The following is a 10,361-nucleotide window of genomic DNA, read 5'->3' as shown; positions in this document are numbered from 1 at the left end:
CTCACCAACCAAGCTTCTAGATGTCAAAATCAACTCACCAACACCATTATCAACACTGATGAACAACCTTGCCATGTTTCACCAACACTGCAACACAGCCACTCAATTATTCACCAATTACTCATAACTTCCAAAGCTTTTTGGATAAATCTAATCAAAATATGAAAAACTTACCAACAGCTTACAGCAAGTTCACCAACACTTTATCAAGGATTACACCAGCTATTCCCAGTATTCACCAACACTCAACTCAGCAACACTTTACAACAAATGAACCTACACTTGATTAGAAGAGGTCTACCCAACATCACATCATTAAATATTCACCAACACTTGACCACACCAAATTCTAAACGTACTTAATCGACTTTTTAGTATTCTACTAGTATCTCTATGAATGTGTACTGAATGTTTTTACTTGGTGTCCCTCTTATTTAGGATTAAGGAAATGGAAAGCGAAAGCGAGGGAGACGAAAAGGAAATTCAAACTTATATCAAAAACCAAGCACACCGATACATTTAGCATTGTACTTGATAAGCTATCGATACTAGCGTTAGATGCGAATCAAAATATATATACGCGAAGTAATAAGGATATCTCTCTGTCTTAATCGGATGTGCGTACCTTTTGAGGGGCCCCAAGCAGATTAGGAGGCCAGCTAATTTATCAATAACAAATAATCGTAGCCGTAGCAAATACAATTGAATTGAAGTCTCGAGACCAAACCAAAGCAAGCCCGAAATCCAAATCCAATCAAACTAAACGAAACAATGAGCCGCAACGTTTGTATTTATGTATAGAGTTCCCTCCCTAACCAACAGATAAACCTATAACAATCGAGTTCCGATTTCACGAGAGTTAGGCAGCAGTTAAGTAAGAAGTACAGATTAAAATAACGATAATGATACAGATTAACTCAAGTTACGTCAACTTAGTGGCAGTGTAAACGCGTCTAGATAATTGATAGATATGAGTAAGAACTTTTGACTTTTATGGCTGTTTAGAGATTTTATAATACGTCTATATCGATATAGAAATTATATACATACATGATACAAATAAGCCCGACATTTTCGTAATTTATTTACATACTCAGACACACACACACGACTAACCAACTTTAGTCCCCCAAATGATTTTCGGCGAGTTCTGGCTTGGAGTACTCCTCCGGAGACCCGTATCTTCGGGATCTTCGGGGCACAGGGGATGCTCTCTGTGCCCTTGGGGGAAGAGAAATCGAACATTGTGAAATTTAGTGTCTTTACACTTTAAAGAGAATATATACAAAATGGAATAATTAAGAATTGTGAAACTCAAAAACTCACACGAACGCAGATGCAGATACAGATACAGATAGGGACAAAGGGGCAGATACACCAACTCACAGATGCGAATGCATATAAATTATGATTATTACATACTCTCGTACATATGCCTAAAAGGATAAACGTGTAGTAATCTACAGCCACAACAAACAATTACAAATAAATGTCTATATATGAAACGATCAAGATTTAATAAGCGCGATATGCGTGTACCATTATATACCTAAATGTATTTGTGTATATGAAAACAAGCGCTATCAAAGTAAACAAAATTATAAAAAACATACAAAGAAAAGAACAAAAAAGAAAGAGAAACAAAAAACGACAACAAATAACAAATACAAAGCAAAACATTTAAAAATGAAATGCAAAACTGTTTTTTATTAAAAAAGGGGTTCCGATGGCACCGGAACAGATACGATTTTATGCATGTGGATATCATTTTTTCTGATCATTCGCGGTCCAAATACTGAGAAGTAAGTATAGTATACTTTTCAGGGTGAAGAATAGATTTTAGCACATTGGCCGCCAATCATCAATCAAAGCAAAGAGGGCCCTGCCCATTCAGTCGTCTAAATTCCAAACACCGTTTGGGCGATCCCAGACAAATAGACTTACTTACTCCTGCAACTAAGGATTAACCAGCAGAAGAGGACTTCAAGCCAAGCCGAGCCCAGCAGAGACCGAGGGACAAAGCGACCGATTTAGAGACCCAGAGTGAGTATCCGGCGCTGTTGATTGGGCGATGGCTTACTCGTTTCTTAAGTTCATTATGGGCCAGACGCTGTCGGAGCCGGTGACCACGAAGGACTCGGCCTGCTGTGGGAATGCTGCGTACCGCGTGGGGTCCAGTTGCATGCAGGGATGGCGCGTGGAGATGGAGGATGCCCACACCCACATTCTGGCCCTGCCGGAGGATCCGCAGGCGGCCTTCTTCGCCGTCTACGATGGCCATGGTGGAGCGGCGGTGGCCAAGTTCGCGGGCAAGCACCTGCACAAGTTCGTGACCAAGAGGCCCGAGTACAGGGACAACGGCGTGGAGATGGCCTTAAAGAGGGCCTTCCTCGACTTCGACCGCGAGATGCTGCACAACGGGTCCTTTGGGGAGCAAAGCGCAGGATCCACGGCCGTGGTGGTGCTCATCCGCGAGCGGCGCCTGTACTGCGCCAATGCTGGCGACTCGCGGGCCATAGCCTGCGTTTCCGGCATGGTTCAGGCCCTGTCCGTGGACCACAAGCCCAACGATGAGGCGGAGACCAAGCGCATTCTGGCCGGCGGCGGTTGGGTGGAGTTCAACCGGGTCAACGGCAACCTGGCCCTCTCCCGCGCCCTCGGCGACTTCATCTACAAGAAGAACTCGCAGAAGGGTCCCGAGGATCAGATCGTGACGGCCAATCCGGACGTGGAGGTCCGTGACATCACCGACGACTGGGAGTTCGTGCTCCTTGCCTGCGACGGCATTTGGGATGTGATGACCAGCTCTGAGGTCTGTCAGTTTGTGCGCAGGCGCATTGGCGACGGCCTCGAACCGGAGGCCATCTGCGAGGAGCTGATGAACAACTGCCTGGCTCCGGACGGCCACACGAGCGGCCTGGGAGGCGACAATATGACCGTGATCCTGGTGTGCCTGCTGCACAACCAGAGCTACGAGGATCTGGTGGTGCGCTGCGGGGGCAAGCGGAAGACCCCCGTGGAGACCGTGGGCGACATCAAGGAGCAGCCGGTCCTGAAGGTGGTCACTCCCTTTTCCCAGGGATCTCCGGGCACCTCCGCCTCGCGACTGGGCCTGGGCTTCGGCCTTCGCGAAAGCGAATCCCCGAAGAAGAAATCCTAACCGCACCGCATCTGTTTTGTTTTTCTGTTCTGCGTTTTCCGTTCCTCGTTGTTTGGCCCTCGCAATTAATCGCTTGCTTCGGGCCATCGTACTAGTGATCCTCACACTGATGGCACCACAAAATTTACAGTCGGATATGTTGTTTTCGAATCTTTTCCACCGCTTTGGCATCTAAAATGTATTGTTATGTTCCAATAAAAAAACACCCATAGATAGTTTCTGATTGATCCAGGATCTCAAATAGAGATTTTCCACTGCCTCCTCCCGAATTTCAAAGAAGAACCCATTCAGTCTACAGTTTTTGTGGGATCTATGGATCTCTCATTTAATTCGAATCAATGTGCAAGTCTATAATACAGTCTAAGAGCTACGTATACGTGTATATATATCTGTTGGTGTATATGGTAAGTACGAGTATATAAAGGTAGTATGCGTCTGCATCTAAATCGAAGTATCTTTGGTGCGTTAGCTGTAGGTCGAGTCGGAGCTTACGAAATGCAGTGGGTGTCTGTCTCTCGGTAACTAGGGGGCCAGTGCTACAGTACATAAGCAATCCCTCCGAAACGAGATGAAATAAAATTAAAATATACAGATTTCTACGTGAAAGTGATGGTGTGTATGTGGTAGGGGCTAATTAGTGCTACAGTTATGTCAATTATTGCACCACATGCGGCCGTAAAGTGCTTAAAATAACGCCACGCACAAGAAGGCACAAGAAGGCACGGGGATCTCGAGGACCCCCCTGGTTCTTTCGCCAAATGTGCGCTGAATTTACAGATAAAGACTAGAAATTCTCTCGTTTGGACCGACTTCCGTGCCGGAAGCAGGAAGTCGATCGGTGCCTTAATGCAAAGTGATTAATGGGGGTTAGTAGTGTGCGTTCAGATTCAGAAATATCTATAGAAATAGTATCTTTGGTTACGCCTAGTTCTTTGTAAAATCATAATGCTAGATGACTATGTGTAAAGTTTGTAGCTTTGCTGCGTTGTTCGATCGTGTTTGGGATGCTGTATCTCTAACTCTCGCTCTTCGATCGATGATCGTGTGCTATAAAAAAATACTGGTTACGTTGGTTTTTTGTCGCTGTTCTTGGCAAGTCTCTAAGAAGTCTCTTATTACAACTAAGTGAAGATCAAACGATCAATCGGGGATCGATCCAACCTGTCTCTCTACATACTACTGTGTATATACCCCGTCGCATGTGGGGTTCTTTTTGGAGGAGAGAAGAGAGAACTCTTCTGCTCGATAAGCTTTCTGGAATCATCTACTCTCTAATGGTACTTTAGCTCTTTTGCATTTTTATCACATATTCGTTGACTACAGTAAGAAAAGGTCCTGGTTTCGGGGGCTTTGGTTGGACTTGGTTTAGTTAGGGTTTGGTTTTAGTGGGTTTTGAAAAGGGTCTCCTCGAATCGGTGTAGGTAGTGCTCTTGCTCTCTCCGGTGTCTTTTGCTTGGTGTCCTGGTCGGTGGTCTCCTACGCCACCATGGCGTAGTTCCCAGTCAGCTCGAAGGGACTCGTCTTGGCCGAGTGTGTGAAGTTGTTCTTGGGCGAAAAGTCAACAGGCTGCTCCTGCGTGGAGGTGGTGATTGCCATGGCCCCCACCCCTTGAGTGCCCGTGCTCTGGGCCTGAAAGTGATAGGGCAAGGACAGGGGCAAGGTGGGCAGATCGTGGTAGAGGCTGGGAATCCTGTGGGGCAGGACCGTGGGCTGGATCACGTTGATCCGCTTAAACTTCTCGTACTCCTCCAGGGCAGCAGCAGCCTGGCTGTAAGGATGTATCTCGGCTGCAGATGGGTATCCCTGAAAGGCCAAGGCCTGTCTGCGCTCCTTCTCCTTTTGCAGGAGCTTGTTGGCCAGCGTGGATTTCGCCGAATCAGGAGCAGCACACTGCAAGAAATAACGAACATAGTAAAGGTTAACTATTTGAGATTGAGTGTTTCATATATTTGGTAACTCACCATGGGGGCAGGAACCAATGCCAAGCTGGAACCGCTTCCCACCTCCAACTGCTGCCTCTTGGGCGATGTGGGAGGTCGGTTACTGGAAGTTGAGCCCACGCCCGTGCCGGATCCAGATCCCGATCCCGAGACCCCACCGCGGTTCTTCATGCAGGAGGACTCCTCGTGCTTGTAGAGGTAGGACTTGAGGGCAAAGGCCTTGCCGCAACGGGCGCAGGTGTGTGGCTTGGTGTTCGAGTGCGTCTGGATGTGGGCGCGCAGGTTGCTCTTGTCGGCGAAGGCCTTCTGGCACACGCTGCACTTGAAGGGCTTCTCGCCGGTGTGGGTGCGGATGTGGCCCTGGAGGAGCCAGGGTCTCGAGAAGCATTTGCCGCAGGTGGGGCACTCGCAGCCCTGGTTGTGGGTCCTCACGTGCATCGAGTACGCAGGCATCGAGACGTACACCTTCTCGCAATAGGGACAATGACGCGCCTTCTTGTCCATGATCGACCTGATGGGAAGGGAATTAGAGAATTCAACAAAATTATTAATTATTATTATAAATTGCGAAATATGCTAAGAGCCATTCACCTGTGGGTTTGTCTGTGACGCGCTAGATTGGAGGATGTGGAATACTTCTTGCCGCATTCGGGGCAGATGTGCTCGTCCTCCAGCAGCGAAGTGGTGCTGAGGATCTCGCCCTGCTCCGCATGGTGGTGCTCTGCCGAATGCCCCTGGAGTCCCAGGCGGTGGTCCTCCGAGGACTGCAGGCTGGAGGTGGAACTGGAACTGCTGCTGGTGCAGGAATTCGAGTCGGAGATGGTGCAGCGGCGCGATTTCCTGCGGTCGAACACCTTGTGGCTGTAGTGGTTGGACTCGTCATCCGAGGAGGCATAGAGACTAGCTCCACCAACGGGTGCTGGCTTCGCCTCGGCTGTGCTCAGAGGACCCGCCGCCAGAGTGACCTCCGCCAACTGGGTGAGGTTGTACAGCTCCTCGGGAATCGGCGTGGCCTGCTGGTCCTTCGTCATTGTGTTGCAGAGGTGGTGAAATGCCTGCAAGACACGGGGAATTTCTATGATGAAACGGCATGACGAAATCCCAAATATTCCTACAGAAACCTGCTTAATGCGCACTTGGTGCGTCACTACCTAGCTAAAATAGGCCACATCGTCAAAGTACTAAACTATAAATATCATGGGAAATTCAAAATATTCCGCAGCGTTTCAGGTATACGAGTATATTGTTTATGAACTAGCTTGCATCTTAGCTGCTAAAATTCAACCATGTAGAATAACCTCCAGTTTACAACCCAGCCCCATTTCACAGCTCCCTATGCGGTGTGAAGGAATCATATCCAGTAGTTACCCCATTAATTAAAAGACTTTTGGCTTTCGCTTTCAAATTAGTGGTTCGTTATGTCTTTCAAAGTGCACAAAAATACACCAATAATCGAATTTTTCGGCATGAGAAGCCCCTTCGGAACGCACATCCACCGTGCGATCGCCGCCATCTATCACCCCACCTATCGTAGATCTTCCTGCGCCATAATTCTTGTTTGTTTATTTGAAAATGCATCAATTTATAATTAAGGACAGAGTCGAGAGGCCACACTCAGAGTCTGCGATGTGAGCCAAAGTCGTCTGCATCATCATCATTGCCGAATGGGAATTATCGCACATGGTTGAGGGTGAGCAGCGCCCACGGGGCGTATGATTAACGTCATTGCACGCTGCATATTGCATTCTGATTCCCATTCTGACTCGCATTCTGGCACTTGTTGGCTTCTGTTGGTGGCGGTGGTGCTGATTCGCTGGTGGATCTGGTGGGTCTGGTGGGTCTGGTGGTGCCCGCCATCTTCGCCTCTTTGCGTGGTCAAATAAATTGATGTCGAAATGAGTGCGCTTAATTTGCCCATGTTGTCTTGGCATTGATTAATCTCGCACATAATTGGCGCAACCGAGAGTCAGGTGGGTCCGGCAATAAGTGGGTACCCCAACTCTGAGAGTTTACTGTACTGGGGCTACACAGGGAAGAGTTCGGGGCCTTGGTCATGCTAGGAGCTCATATACGAAAATATTTTCATCTTAAAATGACTTAATTTATTTTGTTTTTTTTTTCCTTATAACTCTCCTCTTATTTTCTGTGAAGCACCATCGTGTTTTTATATGCCTCATCGCTCCCAATCGTTTGTTTATCATGGGAAAGTTTTCTCCTTTGTTTTTCTGCCCCCAAAATATGGTCTGAATAACCAAACTCATTGAAGAATCCGGGGGTACAATCCCCTTCGAGGGGGACTAAGATTGGTGATCCGAGCGGTTTTCCACTCTTGAGGAGGTCATGTGCAGTACTGCGGCGGCTGTTTTGGGCTCGAAATTTGCTCTCGCTTTCCGATTTGTTTGTTTCTCTAACGTTCTCTGTGTTTGCCTGAGGCCAGCCGCGTGATGTAGATATATTTTATTTCGGGTCCGAGGGAAAGTGTGGGTGAAAATCTCCCCCCGAAATACCCCAGCTAAACATGTGCCATCCGCCCTCGCCAACGAAATCTGCAACCTGTTGCGCCTCCTTAGCTGCCAATTCCCATCGCCCTCTCCTCGGGGAGCAGTACATCAAAATGTTTTTGCGGCAATTAAGCGGAATTCTTCTGCTGCCGAGGTGGCCAAAGGTGTTCGAAAGTGGTTTTCCATGAAATAATTATACGCCGCCCCTTCCCCCTTTGAGTGGGTGTGAGCGAAATGCCGCCAGACATCCATAATTTGTGTCTTGCCAATTTGCGGCCCATTTATTTATACGCCCCACCACCTGAGACCCTGTTCCCAGGTGGTTGCCGTATACTTTTAAATATAGCACTCAAATGTATGCCATTTTCCACCTAATCACGTCATTTGAATACCCGATTTCCATCGAACACCAAACGCCCCAAGTCGGAAAAGAACAATATGCGTCTGAGAATTCGCCGGGGAAAACAGCTGACAAGTGATCGGTGGACCTCCTCCGTCCTGCCTCCTCCATAAGCCCGTGTGCCCCATATGTACTGGCGGATGCCTCCCCCCAAAAGCAATGTCTGCGCCATATTTCCGATGTCAGAATCGCTTGGGGCATACGAAATGTCGCATGTTTCTCTGACAGGCCGTTAATTAATTATTCCGCGGCCCCGTGCGATTGCGATCGGTAATCGCAGATGACAGCGCGAAGGTGGGTAGGGATCTTCGATACAAGCCTTGAAGTCTAACGAAAAGCATTGGGGACCAAGAAGTTCTTAGGTGGGATCCATAATGCTGTGTATGTCTACTAAAAAGCAAGTAAAGTTGGAGAACTGGGTATCTTGAAACTGATAATATCCCTTACTTAAAGTAACTCTCTCTTACTACAAAAATTTGTAATGGTTTAAAACACGGCGGTTTTTATTTTTCCCAGTGTATTTAAGCTGCTTAGACTCCCCTTAACCGGATGATTCATTTAGTGCCCCCTGCCGTAACTCGGGCATTCCATGTGCACCGAACAATGGACCGCGGGCCGAGTAAAATATTTAACTTTTCGCCATTTTCGTTTCCCCGGCGGCGCAAATTGCGGGTCTCCACCCTGAGATCTCCGGCCGTGCAGCTGGTATTGGTATGGTCCGGGTCCGTATTTCTGGACCGGGGAAGAGTTCAAAGTCCTGTTAATGTACACAGAGGCCAAGAGAAGTGCTGACGGCCAGCAGAGGTGGCTTCGGTGGCCTTAGCGTGCGTCTTTCTTTCGCTCCCGGGCATCTATAAATACCTGGTCCGATCTGCCCGATCCGATCCCAAGGGGCAGTAGGCAGTGATCCCTTGCATAGTTTACATTTTAGTTCAAACTTGAAAATGCGAATGCACAATAAACAAAATCCGAGCGCCAGCCTCAACCTCTGGCTGTTTCCCAGTCCAGAGTCAATGCCATGCACCTCGAACACCACACACACCACATGCACCACACACACCGTGTATACCAGATAGTCCCGTTCCACCCCCACTGCGCTTCGATTGAAATGTTTGGATTCGGGCGTTCGGTTTTGTTTACCCCACAACGCAGGCCCTCATCAATCGTTGCCCCAACTGCAGTGCCCGTTCCCGTTGCCGCTCCCATTCAGATGGTTTGTTTACGGATCCGGGGCCATAAACATTCGGACGGTAAGGACACAAAGGAGCAGGCTTCACCTGTAAATCACGCCAGGTAATTAGCCGCCGAACCGCGAGATTGATCAGGTATATCTGGTGTTTCGTGCGCCTAATTGGGGTGAGGATCTACGCACTTACCACCGCGAGACAATGGCTGCACCTATGTGTTATTCTAATTCTATACTGCGCGTTCCCGGCCACTATTTCCCGTTCCCAGAAGCTCATTGCCAATGCAAACATTGCTCACGTAAATGTCAAAATATCAAAAGAAATAATAATATTAATTTAACAAGTGCGGTGCGCTCTGGCCGAGGGTGCTCTAAGGGGGGGTCCGCCGTGGGGATCGGAAAACGCCGCTCACTCGCAGTCACGCGAATCTCTTGGCCCAATTTGCCAGCAGATTTGCTTCGATCTTGTTGCGGTTCCTGGGCAATAGTTATGTGTTCTATTGTGTAACCGAAAAGGTGGCGAAGGTGGGAAATGGAAAAGCGAAATCCTCAAGTTCGGGGAAAAGCCCGCGTGATTTCCTCTCGCTTTCCCTCGCCTTTCACTCACTTGTTTTTTGCCAACTCACCCCACGCAGCTCGACTAGTTTGGGTACACGATCCACCCTCGTCGCTCTGTCCCGTATATAGACGGATGATTCAGTTGCCGATGAGAAATCGATGGTATATCACACGCGGAGAACCAGTGCCGCGAGTTTCATCACCCGCCAAGAGTTCGCGGGGGTAATGGGTGTGCGCTGCTTTTGGGGTTCGCGGTAGTGATCCTCGATAGGTGTCGAGCCGATTAGTTAGTCGCACGGACGGATTGCGCATCCGTAAAGGCGAGCGCTCGCAGCGAGATCCCAGGAAGAACTGAGCGTTCTTCGCCTGACCACTTACAGTTTTTACATCTTGCGGCCGCCGCTGCCAAGTCGGTTCTTCTGCCTCCGGCGGCGTCTGCCTCGCGGTCTCCGCTCCTCTCACAGCCTCTCCTACGTTTCTGCTGCCGGAAACTACACTGGGAGACCAGGGAATTCCCATGTATCGTAATTAAAAAGTATATTATAAACGCTTCCGATTCAAGGAGAAAGTAATTCTTATCATGGCAGTAGGATGTGATCCATGTATTAGGCGAAAT

General features: G+C 48.4%; 2 protein-coding genes across 2 annotated transcripts; one reads left to right on the top strand and one right to left on the bottom strand.

The window, feature by feature from the left end:
• Positions 1-1,859: 1,859 nt before the first annotated feature.
• Positions 1,860-3,371, top strand: LOC108028415 (probable protein phosphatase 2C T23F11.1). Its single transcript, XM_017100237.3, has 2 exons — positions 1,860-2,043; positions 2,093-3,371. The coding sequence occupies exon 2, from the start codon at positions 2,099-2,101 to the stop codon at positions 3,158-3,160; it is 1,062 nt and encodes a 353-aa protein (XP_016955726.1). The 5' UTR covers positions 1,860-2,043; positions 2,093-2,098; the 3' UTR covers positions 3,161-3,371.
• An 82-nt stretch (positions 3,372-3,453) lies between these two features.
• Positions 3,454-10,103, bottom strand: LOC108031064 (transcriptional repressor scratch 1). Its single transcript, XM_017104272.3, has 4 exons — positions 9,814-10,103; positions 5,692-6,155; positions 5,122-5,611; positions 3,454-5,050 (listed from the first exon to the last, which is right to left on the bottom strand). The coding sequence occupies exons 2-4, from the start codon at positions 6,129-6,131 to the stop codon at positions 4,637-4,639; spliced, it is 1,344 nt and encodes a 447-aa protein (XP_016959761.1). The 5' UTR covers positions 6,132-6,155; positions 9,814-10,103; the 3' UTR covers positions 3,454-4,636.
• Between the last annotated feature and the right edge of the window lie 258 nt (positions 10,104-10,361).

Source organism: Drosophila biarmipes, chromosome 3L (assembly GCF_025231255.1).
Source record: "Drosophila biarmipes strain raj3 chromosome 3L, RU_DBia_V1.1, whole genome shotgun sequence".
Lineage (NCBI taxonomy): Eukaryota > Metazoa > Arthropoda > Insecta > Diptera > Drosophilidae > Drosophila > Drosophila biarmipes.
The sequence above is the reverse complement of the archived record's forward strand: the minus strand, read 5'-3'. Positions and strand labels throughout refer to the sequence as shown.

Coding starts and splice junctions, on each gene's coding strand:
- LOC108028415 (XM_017100237.3), top strand. CDS start 2,099: ATGGGCCAGACGCTGTCGGAGCCGGTGACCACGAAGGACTCGGCCTGC.
- LOC108031064 (XM_017104272.3), bottom strand. CDS start 6,131: ATGACGAAGGACCAGCAGGCCACGCCGATTCCCGAGGAGCTGTACAAC. Junction 5,612..5,691: donor CGTCACAGACAAACCCACAG/GTGAATGGCTCT, acceptor CCTTCCCATCAG/GTCGATCATGGACAAGAAGG. Junction 5,051..5,121: donor CATTGGTTCCTGCCCCCATG/GTGAGTTACCAA, acceptor TATTTCTTGCAG/TGTGCTGCTCCTGATTCGGC.